Source organism: Eleutherodactylus coqui, chromosome 1 (assembly GCF_035609145.1).
Source record: "Eleutherodactylus coqui strain aEleCoq1 chromosome 1, aEleCoq1.hap1, whole genome shotgun sequence".
Classification (NCBI taxonomy): domain Eukaryota; kingdom Metazoa; phylum Chordata; class Amphibia; order Anura; family Eleutherodactylidae; genus Eleutherodactylus; species Eleutherodactylus coqui.
Window position 1 is genome coordinate 155,009,221 of NC_089837.1, and position 14,700 is coordinate 155,023,920.

Below are 14,700 nucleotides of genomic sequence, written 5' to 3' on the forward strand. Positions count from 1 at the left end.
AAAGGAAAGGCCCACTGACTATATTCAATCAATAATGTGTTGTGGCCCTGCAGTGTGTCACAGAACTGCAGTGTTGCACAGTTATTAACTGCAGCAGAGCGGTGATTTCCCAGCCAGGAAATAAATTGGCGCAAGCCTGCAGGCCAAATAGAATTTTTGCCCTTTTTTTTTAAAGGAAAGGCCCACTGCGTATATTCAATCAATAAAATATGTCTTCTGGCCCTGCCTACACAATTCTGTCCCTGGAGTATTACTGCAGGGCGCAATGCTCTGCACGGCCGATTTGGAAAAAAAAAAATGTGCAACACTGCTAACAGCAGCCTCCACAGTACTGCACACTGTTAGATGTGGCCCTAAGAAGGACCGTTGGGGTTCTTGAAGCCTACACTAACTCCTAACACTCTCCCTGCCTAACCACCACTTCTGTCCCTGTAGTATTACTGCAGGGCGCAATGCTCTGCACGGCCGATTTGGAAAAAAAAATAAAATGTGCAACACTGCTAACAGCAGCCTCCACACTACTGCACACTGTTAGATGTGGCCCTAAGAAGGACCGTTGGGGTTGTTGAAGCCTACACTAACTCCTAACGCTCTCCCTACAGCAGCTCCAACACTATAGCACTGTCCCTCAGCTATCTCACAACGCATCTGAGGCGAGCCGCGGGAGGGGCCGACTTTTATACTGTGACATCTGATCTCCCCAGCCACTCACAGCAGGGGGGTGGTATAGGGCTGGAACATCACAGGGGGAAGTTGTAATGCCTTCCCTGTCTTTCAATTGGCCAGAAAAGCGCGCTAACGTCTCAGAGAGGAAAGTGAAAGTAACCCGAACATCGCGTGGTGCTCGTTACGAGTAACGAGCATCCTGAACACCCTAATATTCGCCCGAGCATCAAGCTCGGACGAGTACGTTCGCTCATCTCTAATCCTGCGGTCTCTTAACTATACTGCCATAAATAGTGTCAGTCACAGTGCTCAAAAAGCAAATAAGCGAGAAAACCCTGAAGTCTGTTAAATCAATGCCCATTAACATCTATAGTATTGCATGCCACCAGAGGCTGGCTGGCAAATTTTAGCCTGGGGGAGGCAAGCACACAGCAATGGCCCTTGAGTACTGTCCTATTCTTCACCTGTTTACCATTGCCTGCCATACATAGGTGACAGAGGTAACTGACCTTTAAATCTAGCCGCCATTAAAAGATGGCAGCTGGAGCAGTGTGTGCGATTCCAACATGGAAACAAAATGTGCGTAATACACTGTGTTAAAATCTGAAAATATAGATTAGCCATACCACTATAATAAATAGAGTGACTGATATCACCATACTGTCACTGGATAAGACACCGCCCATACCAGTGTTAACCCCATTAGGGAATTTCATCTTTCAGTTCAATTCTTGGAGAAGAGAAATGGAATTGAACATTTTTGTTTTTTCCCCATTGATTTCAATGGATCTTCAAAAACAATGGAAATGTTTGTTTGCTTCTGTTCCATTTAGTTTCTACTTTTTAAACAGAACAAATAGCACAGCAGACTGTGCTGCTTGTTTGTTTACAAATGGCAAACCAAACAGAATGAAAGCAAATGGAAAGATTTCCTTTTTTTTGAAAACCCATTGAAAAAAATGGAAGTGTTTAATTCCCTTTCTCTGCTCCAGAAACGGAATGGAGAAACAAAAATCACGGCAGCATGGAGCTGTCATGTCCAGAGTTTGCAGGGTTTTAATGCCCACAGGGAGCATGTTTTTATGTCCCTGGGGATTAAAGCCTAGCAAGCTAAGATGTAAAAAGGCAATGGGGTGGTCACTAAGGGGTTAAATTCAAAGTATAATATGCATCTCTTTGACCCACTGGCATAACTATAGGGATGCAAGGGATGCAGTTACACCCAGGCCCAGGAGCCTTAGTGGGCCCATAAGGCCTCTCTTCTCCATATACGGAGCCCAGTACTATGAATAAAGCATTATAGTTGGGGGCCCTGTTACAGGTTTTGTATTGGGGCTCAGGAGCTTCACGTTACGCCTCTGCGTTAAGGGGTTAAGAGAAGTTGGGGGGGCCTCAAAATAAACTTTTGCACCCTGGCCCATGAGCGTTTAGCTACGCCCCTGCTTGACCTGTATCGAAACTGCAATAATTTAAAAAATATGAATAAATAACCTATATTCCTGACAAACAAATAGCAACCAAGAGCTTTGCCATATATTATTTGGAAGACAAGAACACTCAGTTCTTCTAGCTTTCTGAATTCAGACTAAAGATTGTGTCATCTTTACCCAGATTGGAAACTTTGACATAGTAAATCAGAAATGCGACATTGAAAGATAGCCATAGAAAATCAAAGACAGGAAAAGTCACACCTGAAGCAATCAGTAGCGGATGATATCCATTCATCTAAACTTAATCAAACCACCGGTCAATTTCTGCCCTGTGTTCTCTTAAGTAACGCAGTGTATAACAACGTATCTTGACACTATGTCTCTTTGATAAATTTCATATATGTCGTCAGTTTCCAGTCTTCACCATTTTTCTACCTTCCTTCCTTATCTAATTCCGCACCATCCTCTTGTGAACCATGGTAGTCATTTTAAGCATCAGAAATGATCAATTCAATTAGTAATTTTTCTGCCTTCTCTTAGCAAATTTATTGCAAATTTCTCAGAGTAAATAAAATGAGAGCATGGGAATGCAACAACAAATGACCATAAACCTGCCACGGATTCTTTTTATTTGGCATGTCTATCCCAGCACTTCTATTGGTCATTTTGTTGATGGATTGATCTAGGTTTGACGTCAAGAACCTCACGTACTTCATTTGTCAGTTTTCCAAGAATTGAATGCCATTGACAGGAAGAATGATTTATTTTTGGGGGGGAGTGGGGATTGGACACAATGACGACTGTGGGCACTATATAAAAGTGTGCTGACTTAGAGAAGACGCACATTCATGCCTCAGGTACTCTGCAAGGTTCCATCAGTAGTGAAGACATGTTGCATAAAGCTACCTCTGTACATCTCTGCCTTGGGGCATTAACTTTCCTGTTCATGGTCTCCATGCAGTCAGCTGAAGGCAAACATTATCTATTGCAAGGTAAGTCTTCAATAATAGTTTTTTGGTTCCTGTCATCATATTATACATCATCCAAGTCTTTACTGGACAGTAAGTATAAAGACATTTTACAGGTAGAGATATTTGTTTTCAAATCATGCACCCTTCAAATGCTTAATACGTAAGAAAAATCAAAACCTATATAATATAGAGAGTAGATGAAGACCAATTAGTCTGTTCATTGTATGTACAAATCGTGAACGGAGAATAGTTCTGTTCTGTCTCAGGTATAAACGTCATTGCTTTATATTTATAAACATTATATATATATATATATATATACATATATATATATATATATATTTTATCTAACAATATTTCAATATATGCGGTAATTTTTGTATCTAATTTTCTTTTCAATTCTGTATTATTTAATGAGGTTTTCCTGAGCAGTTCATGTTCTGGAATTTATGCTCTGATCGCTGTGGTTGTAGCAGTCAGTTATACAATCTTGGTAAATTTCCAAAAGCAGGTGACCGGGGTACTTGACATGTTGATCTAATACTAAGCAAATATGCTAAATATTTACTGAATGTGCTTCTATTATCATTTTGTAATACTATATGCTATAGAAAATTGAGATATTAGTTTTATTAACTTATATTGTATGCCCTTGTCCATTTGCATTCATTTCTACTAATACTAACTACCGTATTTGCACATGTGATTGCAAAATATGATAGATGAGGTCTGAATACAATACAATTCTGCATCTACAGTGGTAGTTATTGAGTGTAACCAGACATATTTTCTAGAATAGATGAACAAATTAATAGTATTATACATTCAACAGCTTTATCATATACTTTAAACTACATTCATCTCATTCTTTTTCTCTAAACCTTACACAGTTTTTAGAAATGTGCTTTATAATTTGTCTGACATCTACTACAAAAATGTAATTTTTTATGACATATTTGGGAATATACACAACTTCACATAGAATGAGAACTGGCAGTGATGTCTGCTGTATGTGACTCTAATTCCCATTTCTCTGTACAAAAGGATCACTTTGGCAATTCTTGGCACAAAAATTGCATAGCCGCTGACTTCATCAACAGATATGACATTCATCACCTTCATCGCAGTAGATCTGTGCATGTGGATTTTCTAAATCACAAATGTCTCACTGCTATTACCTGCTGCTTAAGATCTCAATGAAGCAGCATTAACGCTTCGTAAAATAATGTGTATATCAGGGGTGCTCAACTGGTTTTGACATGGGTCTGCTGCCAAATAAAGATCCGGCAAATCCACGTAATGACTGATAAAATAAGACATGTAATTATAGTTATGTATAAAATATGATACGATTGCAGGTATGCCAAATATGCATAGTTTTTCTTACTACTTTGGCACCATAGAACACTTTAATAGTGTCCCTCTGTGCCCCTGCTTCCCCCATCCTCGCCAAAAATATTGCCCATCGTGTTCCTGCTTCCCCTTGATAGTAACCTTATATGCTACCTGCTTCCCCACCCCAATATCCATGCCAATATTGGCCTCTGTGTCCCTGCTTTTCCCTCAGAAAAAAGTGTCCCTCCTTCATGGTTACTGTACCCTCTCATCCACAATAATGAATACTCCTGAGTGCTCCTGCTGCCCCCTCCTCAGTGATATGGTCCACTGTACCCCCTTCTTCTATATAACTTCTGTACAATCCATCCTGTATTTTACACAGTGCCTAGCTGCCCTTGGCACACTTGTGCAACCTGCATCTTTTCCTGACTTCTCAACTCCAACACTAACAGAGATAAAAACACTAGCGAACGCAAAGAGGAGGAGTCAGGGGAAGATGATCTATGCACCAACTGCAGCTTTGCGCTGAAAAGAAAAGGATGGAATGTGTAGATCTAAAGGCAGCAGTGTTAGTATACTGAGGGCAACCTCTGGGCCCGCCAGGCTTAGGGGCCTGGCTCCTATTCTGTGTCCAGACAGCTGGCAGCCACATTCAGACTATGATCCACCTGTTGAGTACTTATTTATATACTATATTTAACCCCTTAAGGTCCAGACTGTTTTGTACCTTAAGGACCAGACACTTTTAAGGGATTTTACTCATGTGGTGGTTTTACTGCCCTATTTTCATTCCTTCAGCTATCAAAATTATTTTTTCTGCGTTCTTTTTCCATAACATATAATGCTATTTTTAAATATCTTTTTCACTTACTTTTTTTCCCCATTTTTTTGTTTTATTGGGGGTAAAAAGTAAAAAAAAAATATTTTTTTAACATTTATAGTTATTTTTTAAAATTATTATATTTACACTAAAATAAAATAAAGGAATGGGTTCCTCATTTTGTTTTGGGCGTTTTGATATATAATATGTATAGTTTTGGATTAAAGGGTGCATACGGTGACGGTTTTGATTGGCGTCAGCTTTGGGTTATTTTCTTTTTAATGTATATATTTTTATTTTATTCTGCAATTTTGTTTTACTTATTTATGTAATTATTTTTTTTACCATCAATTACTCCATGACGTCATATAAGATCTCTGGAGGACATTCACATGATTATTTTTTTTTCTTTAATTTGACACTTTCCGACTGTAGCTGGGGCGTCCATAGGAGCCCCAGTTACAGGGAAAAACAACCCCTGTAGTGACATTAGTCACTGGTAGAGCTGATCAGGAACTGTTATGACCCTGTGGTCTCTGCTGTAGCAGGGAATCCCGGTGGTCACGTGACTGCTCACTTGTGTAGTGGAAATTTTACTTCCACTTTCACTTTTTAGTTTAAAAAAACCCTCCTGCCTTCTCCTCCGGGTTATCAGCTGTGACTAACAGCTGACAACCCAACATTCTTCTGACTGATTGCAGAAGCAGGGGCTTTAAAGGCCTGCCGTATTTATACTATCATCTGGGTTTGAAGCCCAGGACCAAGAGCTGTAAATTTGCTGTGCTTGGTCCTTAATGGGTTAATCTGAATGTCATAATAAATAAATTACAATTAGACTTCCTTCATACAGAGGTTTTTGTGAAACATTTTTTAAGGTTTGTGAAACACATGATGAATTTCATAATTTTTTTCATGCATTTTCTAGTTGCCATTTTTCTATACAGACACTGATGTTTTTATCCATCATTTTTCCATAGACTTTTCTACAAGAAAACGAAAAAAACACCTAAAAAATGTCAAATCTGGAGCATGCAGCTTTTGAAAAAAATAACTATATTTGCACTGCATTTAATAAATTTCTGTTGGGGAACTTTTTTGACACAGGACAGAATATTCTGCAGGATGCTTCAGAATATTCTGCTGTGCTGAAAAATCTGCACAAAAGTCTGCATGTCTAAGGCTGCTTTCACTTCTGGGCTCGGGGGTTTCGTTTTCCTACCCCTTTGGAGCAGGAAATCGGAATCCCCTGGCCGGACGAATCCGTCTTATGACGGAACCGAACAGACCCCATTGACTGTAAGGAGGCCCTTTTGGTTTCTGGCGCAGATGTGAAAGTCGCCTTACATACAAATTTTGATGTGGAATTGCAAATGGTAGAATTCTGCCGGCAACTCCATGTCTAAATCCACATTTAGACATGCAGATTTGGACAGAATATTCAACGGCCTCCTCTGGAATATTCTGTCCCGTGTGAAAGCTCCCTTAACCTACAGCTAACATCCGGCCACAGACAGTGACAAGTGGGGAGTTTGACTGGTGCGGCATCCCTGTCACATCTGTAACAAAATGTTCAAAGATAAGCTCAAGGAGACATAAATCTTCTGTGGCAAAGAAAAGCAAAAAATTTGCGAAAAAGCATAGAAAATGTCATGGAAAACACAACAAGAAATGTATTTTTCCTTGACATGCCATGTGTGGAAATACCCTAACGATATATTAGGAAGCTTTACAACCAATCATTAAAGTTATAGCAATCTGAATTTTGCTAATTATGTCATTTACAAACATTATGGGTTTGATATTAGTATTAGCACCAAAACCATCTTCCATTGCCTTACCTTGTCACATTATTTTGACTATAACAGAAAATGAACTCTATCCAGAAAAAGATGTGAACCACCAAGATACGCTTCTGGCGCTTCTCCTAAATAAACACTTGCCTGTAAGAAGACCTTCACATTTCGGTAAGAACTATTGAGCTTTTGGAATTGATAAACCTTCTGAAAAGTTATTGTCAGTTCCATTTATGTGGAGCTCACATAAGTAGCTATTAAGTTGTTTAAAAAGTACTCAAGTTGGAGCCATGTTGTACAGTAACTATAGATGAGCGAGTATACTCGCTAAAGGCAATTGCTCGAGCGAGCATTGCCTTTAGCGAGTATCTTCCTCGCTCGAGACTGCAGGTTCGGGTGCCGGCAGCTGGCACGGAGCTGCGGGGGAGAGCGGGACGGAATGGAGGGGAGATCTCTCTCTCCCTCTCCCCCCCCCCCCCCCCCCCGCTCCCTCCTGATGACAGCCGCTACTCACCGCTCCCCCGCGCCGGCACCCGAACCTTCAGTCTCGAGCGGGGGAGATACTCGCTAAAGGCAATGCTCGCTTGAGCAATTGCCTTTAGCGAGTATACTCGCTCATCTCTAACAGTAACCCCTTATAGCTGTGCAGAAATACAAGGAATATAGTATAATATTTAGTCCAATGTATTGCTGTGCTTCATTATTGTATCTGTGAAAAATGTGTAAGTTAGTAGTGATTAGGCTATGTTAGAGCTTAGCTGCACTAAAATCATGGAGCTGTACTAAAGATCTGTGTAACTACCCCTGTCCACACATGTCAAGAAGAAATGTGATCACCAGTAAATTCCCTTCTCTAAATAAAACGGTAGTCCTGTCGGATTAGGAAAATGATGAATCCTTAAAGGTGGAACAAGTATAAAAAAGCTCTGCATTTCTTTAAGCAGAAAACCAGTCCATGGTCTGTGTCCGGTATTACAGCTCTGGTCACTGGCGTAACTATAGAGGATGCAGGCGATGCGGTTGCACCCTGGCCCAGGAGCCTTACGGGGCACATTAGGCTTCTCTTCCCCACATAGGGAGCCCAGTACTAAGAATAAAGCATTATAGTTGGAGGCTCGGTTACAGGTTTTGCATTGGGGCCAAGGAGCTTTAAGTTACACCTCTGCACGTTAAGCAGTTAAGAGAAGTTGGGGGGCCACAAGATAAACTTTTGCACCCGGGCCCAATGAGCCTTTAGCTACACCCCTGGCTCTGGTCCATTCCAGTGAATGCAGCAATACTGTATGCAGCCCATGAAGTTGTAAAGACCCTCAAATGCTACAAATAAAGCAGCTCTCAAGGGTCCTGCTGTCAACTCTTGTTATATTAGCTTCCAGGACTTTCTATAACATGTGGTTGATAGCTGAGATAAAGTTGTGGTTCTGTTCTTTATTTGTACAAACAGGTGTCTACTATTCTAATACCTTAGGTTGTACAGATATGTTTGTTTCTTAGGATATCAGAATTATTGGGTTTAATGAGGATTTAAATACGTTTTAGTTCTAGCGTGAAGAAGTAGCTGACATTTTTAACTGAATATAAAATATTCTATGTATTAGATATGGAGCTGGAGAGCAAGCTAGAACAACTGGAGCAGGTGAGTGATACAGCACAGTTCATTTCCAAACATGTTTGTTTCACTGTTTTCTTAAAAAAACATTTCCAGATATTGTTTTTATTAAAAAACAATAATGAAATAATTGTAGAATTTAAGTCATATTTTTTATCCAAATATCAACAATATGCCCATACTCTAGTAATGTTTAATAAATTATGCCACTACACACTTACCCACTTTCCACCCAAGCCGGTTTGGGCCCACGTGACCAGGCCCCTTTTTCAAATCTGACGTTTCACTTTAAGGGCGCCCACCCACTGGCGTTTGCGATTTTCGCGCGTGAAAAACGCCGCGTTTTCGCGGCGTTTTTCGCGGCGTTTTTTGCCGTGTTTTCGCGCCTTTTCCATTAATTTCCATTGACTTTCATGGGTGCACTAGGAGAAAAATAAGGACACATATGCAACTGACAGTTCCTATGTTAAAAAACGCAACGCAACGCAAAACGCCAGTGGACAGGAGTACATTCAATTCTAATAGCTCTGCAGGAAAAACGCAAAACGCAGAGAAAAAAAAATCGCCAGTGGGTGGGCGCCCTAAGTGGTAATAACTCTGGAATGCAATTACTCATCCACGTGTTTCTGAAATTGTTTTTGTTTACACATTGTAATTGGTAATTCTTAGTCTATGTCTTGCATTTTTTCATTATTTATAAAGGCATATACAGAATTTGGAGAAAAAATTTGGAAAAATTAGCATTTTTCAAAATTTAAAATTTTCTGCTTGTAAGACAGCTAGTCATAATGCACAAAATAGTTAAAAAATAACATTTACCATATGTCCACGTTAGATCGGCATCATTTTTTAAGTGTGTTTTTATTTCTGCCTCACATTACAAGGCTTATAACTATAGCACCAATTTTTTGAAGAACATTCACAGACTTAATTTTTTTAGGGAACAATTCAGTTTTTTAGTGTCTTTGAGGGACTTCGGTACTAGAAACCCCACATAAATCACCCTAATTTTAAAAAAATGCACCCAATGAAGTATTCAGAACAGTAGTTAGGAATTTTATTAACCCTTTAAGTGTTTTAAAGGGATTAAAGCAAAAATAAAGGTAAAATTTAAGAATTTAATCTTTTGCCAGATTTTTAATTTTAAAACATTTTTTTGCAACACAGCAGGAGTTATCAGAGAAGCAAAAGTCCTTATATATTTCCCCAATTCTGCAGTTTTTTGAAATATACCACATATGGCCTAGTTCCAACATGACTCACACACAGGCCTCAGAAATAAAGGAGCACTTATCTTTATTAAGACTTTTTCCATGCACCATTTCATGTTTGTGGGGGCCATGAAGTGTCAGTACATACGCCCTCTCCCTAAAGACCCCGTCCCACCCCTTGTCCACAGCCAGCAATGGGAGGAGGCGGAATGGGGCGGTGCTTAGCTCTGCACCCGTCCTACCCCCTCCCATTGCAAAAAAGGAGCAGGGAAGAGAGCAGAGGTGAGCCTGCGAGGGGGAGGTAGGGGAAAGGGGCGACGGCATGGTGACCTCAGCGTATACACACCAAGGCCCATGCTGTGTGAATGGGCATACAAATGGTAGATTTGTGCCCCTGTTCACTAGTTTCTATGCCCCAGATGGTAGTGTATATTGGCCATCCGTGAAAACGACGGCCGATATACGCTCGTGGGAATAAGCCCTTACACTGAATCTTTCCCCATAAAACTACATATCAATCTGCTCAGCTCCTCCTGCTCTATAGCATCATGCCTGCAGTTTGGGCAACGTGTTCGAGCTGACAGATTCCATTTAATATAACATTGTTTTTTTTAACCAGCTAGAAGAATTAAAAGAACAGCTTTTGGAACAGAAGTCTGATGATATGTCATATGCTATGGGAAGACTCCCACCTTCACATCCAAACAAACGAGGTATGACTCATGTGAAAATATGGGATACTCATCTGTTTCCCTAACTGTCATAGAGCATAATAAAGAGGGAGCTGAGCACACCAGCTTGGCTGTAGTTTTATTGAAAATACACATAGAAATAACATAGGCAAAAAAGGCTCAGTCAAACACAAGAGAAATTTGTAAAATGAAAACAAATCATCAAAGTATTCAAGTATTTCAACTAAGAAGCACAAAGCAAAACATACCATTATGCAATGCATATTGGCAGAACCTAAAACTGGACAAATAGAGGTTACACTGGTAAAAAAAACAGGAACTACAAAATCAAAACTACAGAAGGGAAGAAGACAGACACCGGAGGGAAGGCGACCGATGGGAGGAAATAGATTAAGTCAGCACAATTCCTAACAGGGTGGAAGATGATAGGGACTCATTGTAAGGCAAGACAATTAAGTGTGCCCCAGAGATCCCAGGTAGCCTCAAACCACTTCAGAGTATTGTTAAGGAAAGCTGTTAAATATTGAATAACTCTGAGCCTAACTTACAGGTCCATTCGGGATGGTGGAGACATGTGCTTCCAGCATTTCACAATAAGTAGCTTTGCTCCTTGACAAACATGAAGGAACAGCCAGGTGGACACTTTATTAGAGGCATTTGGGGGAAGTGCCCAGTAAATCAGTGAGAGGGTCCAGAGGTATGCTAATAGAGAATAAGTTCTCAGTCAGCCCTCTGACATCCTCTGACTGCTCTCTAAACGTGGGTGTAAAGAGGGCATTCCCAGAAAGTATAAAACAGGGTACCAATGCCTGTTAAGCATCTCCAACAAACTGGAGAGATAGAGCTATTAAATATATGAAGGAGGGCTGTGACACAGTACCAGTACATAAGAAGTTTAGACTCCTTTTATGTCATACAAATAGGATATTTAGCAGCCCTACTCTGTATAAATTACCATGGCTCCCGGGTAAGAGACCACCCTAGGATTGCTTCCCATTTCAGTATGTATTTAGGACAAGCTGGAAACCTTGCAGAAGACTACGAGATCTGATACATTTCTGAAATGAAACCCTTTGTACTCATCCCATATCTGCACAGTCTTTCAAATAGAGAGGGGGAAACCTTGGGAGAGTCGAATAAAGAGATTACATAATGTGACAGCTGGACAGTGGCTGATGCCACCCAGCCTCAGTTTCAAAAGGCCTAAGATCCAGGGACATAGGATCAACTGTATTAGCCAGATGGAAAAGCCCTATCATGCTGTATCATCAGTTAGATATTTCCAGATTAACCCCTTAAGGACCAGAGTATTTTGGTCCAAAAAGATCAGACACTTTTTAGGGATTTTACCCATGTGGTAGTTTTACGGCCCTAGTTTTTTTTTCTTCAGCTACCAAAATTATTTTTGCTGCGTTTTATTCACATGACATATAGGGCTATTTTTTAATTTTTTTTTTACCACATAATTTTTTCCCCCTGTTCTTTAGGAGTAACAAGTTAAAAAACACTTTATTTTTAATTTATAGTTGTTTTTTTTTAATTGTAGTTTAGTTACGATTAACATAAAGTATTGGAATGGATTGCTAATTTTGTTTCAGTCTTGGTATACAATTAGTATAGTCTTAGATTACAGGGCGCATATGGCGACAGTTTAGGTTGGTGTCGGTGGTGGGTCGTTTTCTTAATATAATAATATATATAGTTTTATTTTATTCTGTAATTTTTTTAAACTTATTTTTGTAACTATTTTTTTTAAATGTATGTCCCTGTAACATCATATAAGGCCTCTGGAGTCATTCACATTATCTATTTTTTAATTTCACACTTTTCCACTGCATCCATAGGAGCCCCAGTGACAGGGTAAAGCATCTCACTGTAGTGACAATAGTCACTAACAGAGTGGATCAGGGTTTGTAGAACACTGCTGCTCTGCTGTGGAACCTGGCAATCACGTGATTGCTGGGTCAAACAGCAGAAGCATCACTTTTGCTTTCTCTCTTCACTACATAGCACTAATTGAGCATTATGTAGTCTGCAAGAGAAAAGGCAGAAGCAGTTCTCCTCCGGGTCCTCGGATATGACTTAACAGCTGAGGACCTGACCTACTCCTGCTACATTGCAGGAAAATAAATTTAATCCATGCCATATTTACCATTGGCCAGTGTTAACGCCCAGTAAATTTACAGCACTTGGTCCTCATCAGGTTAAATTATGTTGCTAGCATTTTATAATTTACATGTCATCATCTTTAATTGGTATCTATATCTAGACAGATTCTTAAATGCTAGGGCATATAGCATTTTAGTGGTTGTTTCTGCCTCACAAGCTGAATGCTTGCACATATATTATGCTAATCACAGTGCCTAAAGGCCCATTTACACAGAGCGATGATCGCTCAAAAATTGCTCAAAGGCGATCGTTTGAGCGATAATCGTTGCATCTAAATGTGCGGCCATCATGCACTTTTCGTGCACTGCTAGCTGATCGTTAAATTCAAGCCAGCCTAAAAATCGTTGTGCGGTCTTATCAGGACCGCATGGTGAGTTCTCTGCGGGTAGTGCTGATAGCATTGTTTCAGCTATTTAACCCGTCAGAGAACGAAGGAGCTGAATGCAGATAAGAGCCCTCCGGCTATTAACTGCATTCAGCTGAAGGCTTCATTTGCATGGTAATAAGCTATTAAGTAGCTCAGTAGCTACTTAATAGTTTATGCAAAATGATCGCTCAAAGCTCTCACTCAAACTGTCGTTTCAGCGATCATCGCTCTGTGTAAATGGGCCTTGAGCCTCTTTTCCTATTATGATCTCTGCTCAAGTAGGCAGCTTTCACACTTGCGTTGGGGGTTCCAGTTTCCCGCTCTGTTCAGGGAGCAGGAAATGGGATCACCGTGCATGATTGGATCCATCGTATGACGGAACCGAACAGCACCAAACTAACCCCATTGACTATAATGGAGTCTGTTCAGTTTCCGCTCAGCTGCCTGACAGTGCTATTTCTTCCGGTATTTTGTGCCGGATCTGCAACAAAGCTTCCAGCGTAGATGTGAACCCGACCACATTGACTTCTTGTTAACTGTTGTATGGGGTCTTTCAATAGAAACATACAATAACTGGTTATTTGCATGGAGTTTCTGTTAGAGAAATAAATGATAGTTGTACCTATTTAACCATCACCATTCAGTTCTATATAGCACATTGTGCAATTATTGGACATTGGCTTATACATAGATTGTATTTCTTCCTTGACCCATGTAGGAGAAAAGAACAAATATAATAATAACTTCTTACATGAAAGTCATTGCTATAGAGGCTAATTTGAATTTTTCCAGGGGACTGACACCTGGCAGCATAGTTCCAAAAGTTTTTGACAGTAAGCCTTTGGGTGGCCGAATGACCACAGGCATGTGTTTTTATTACACTGCCCATCAATATGTATTTCAAGCTTTGTAAGTGTTTTTTCCTTGTATTTTCACAGCCTGCTTCTGGAAATATTGTGTGTGAAGATTACCCCACAGGAAAGAAAATATTCATTACAATTCTTCCCAGAGTTTTGGCATATAGACCAAACATTTGCAACAATGAAAAACTGTGAAGTTATATTTTTATGCAACATTTGTAATTTATTTGTGTAATTTGGTGTTCACCTCAATGGAACGCTACACATGAGACACCACTAAGCCATTGATTCCCCCCGAGCTTTACAAGCCCACATTGCATTAAGAATATTGCATCACTTGACTCATTAGAAGTTCTGAGCTGAATTTACTATTGTGTGTTCAAATGTCAGCTGCAATCCATTACCTACTTTCATCTTTATTAGACAATGTATTCCATTCCTTACATTATTACTTGCTAAAAGAGCCAGAAACTCATTTTTTTGCATTGATTGAATAAAGATGTATCAATTATATTTAAACTGTTCACATGAACGTATTCTTGCTGATGCTGTACAGTACTAAAGTTTTGTACCACACCCAATGTGTCATTAAGGGACCTTTCACATGAGACCGGATTACGCCACAGTACACAGCCAAATTTGCAGCAGGGGAATTCCACACTGAAATCCGTAACTTTAACAGCAGAGTTTAACACGGCATTGCAGGCAGGTTCTAAGCCATTTTCAATTCCGTATCAAAATCTGCAGGTAGCCTGCAGATTTTGGTGTGGAAGT

At 39.9% G+C, this 14,700-nt stretch overlaps 1 protein-coding gene across 1 annotated transcript; it reads left to right on the top strand.

The window, feature by feature from the left end:
* The first annotated feature begins 2,954 nt into the window (after window positions 1–2,954).
* Window positions 2,955–14,445, top strand: UTS2B (urotensin 2B). Its single transcript, XM_066602057.1, has 5 exons — window positions 2,955–3,088; window positions 7,091–7,189; window positions 8,617–8,654; window positions 10,458–10,551; window positions 14,005–14,445. The coding sequence occupies exons 1-5, from the start codon at window positions 2,986–2,988 to the stop codon at window positions 14,028–14,030; spliced, it is 360 nt and encodes a 119-aa protein (XP_066458154.1). The 5' UTR covers window positions 2,955–2,985; the 3' UTR covers window positions 14,031–14,445.
* The last annotated feature ends 255 nt before the right edge of the window (window positions 14,446–14,700 follow it).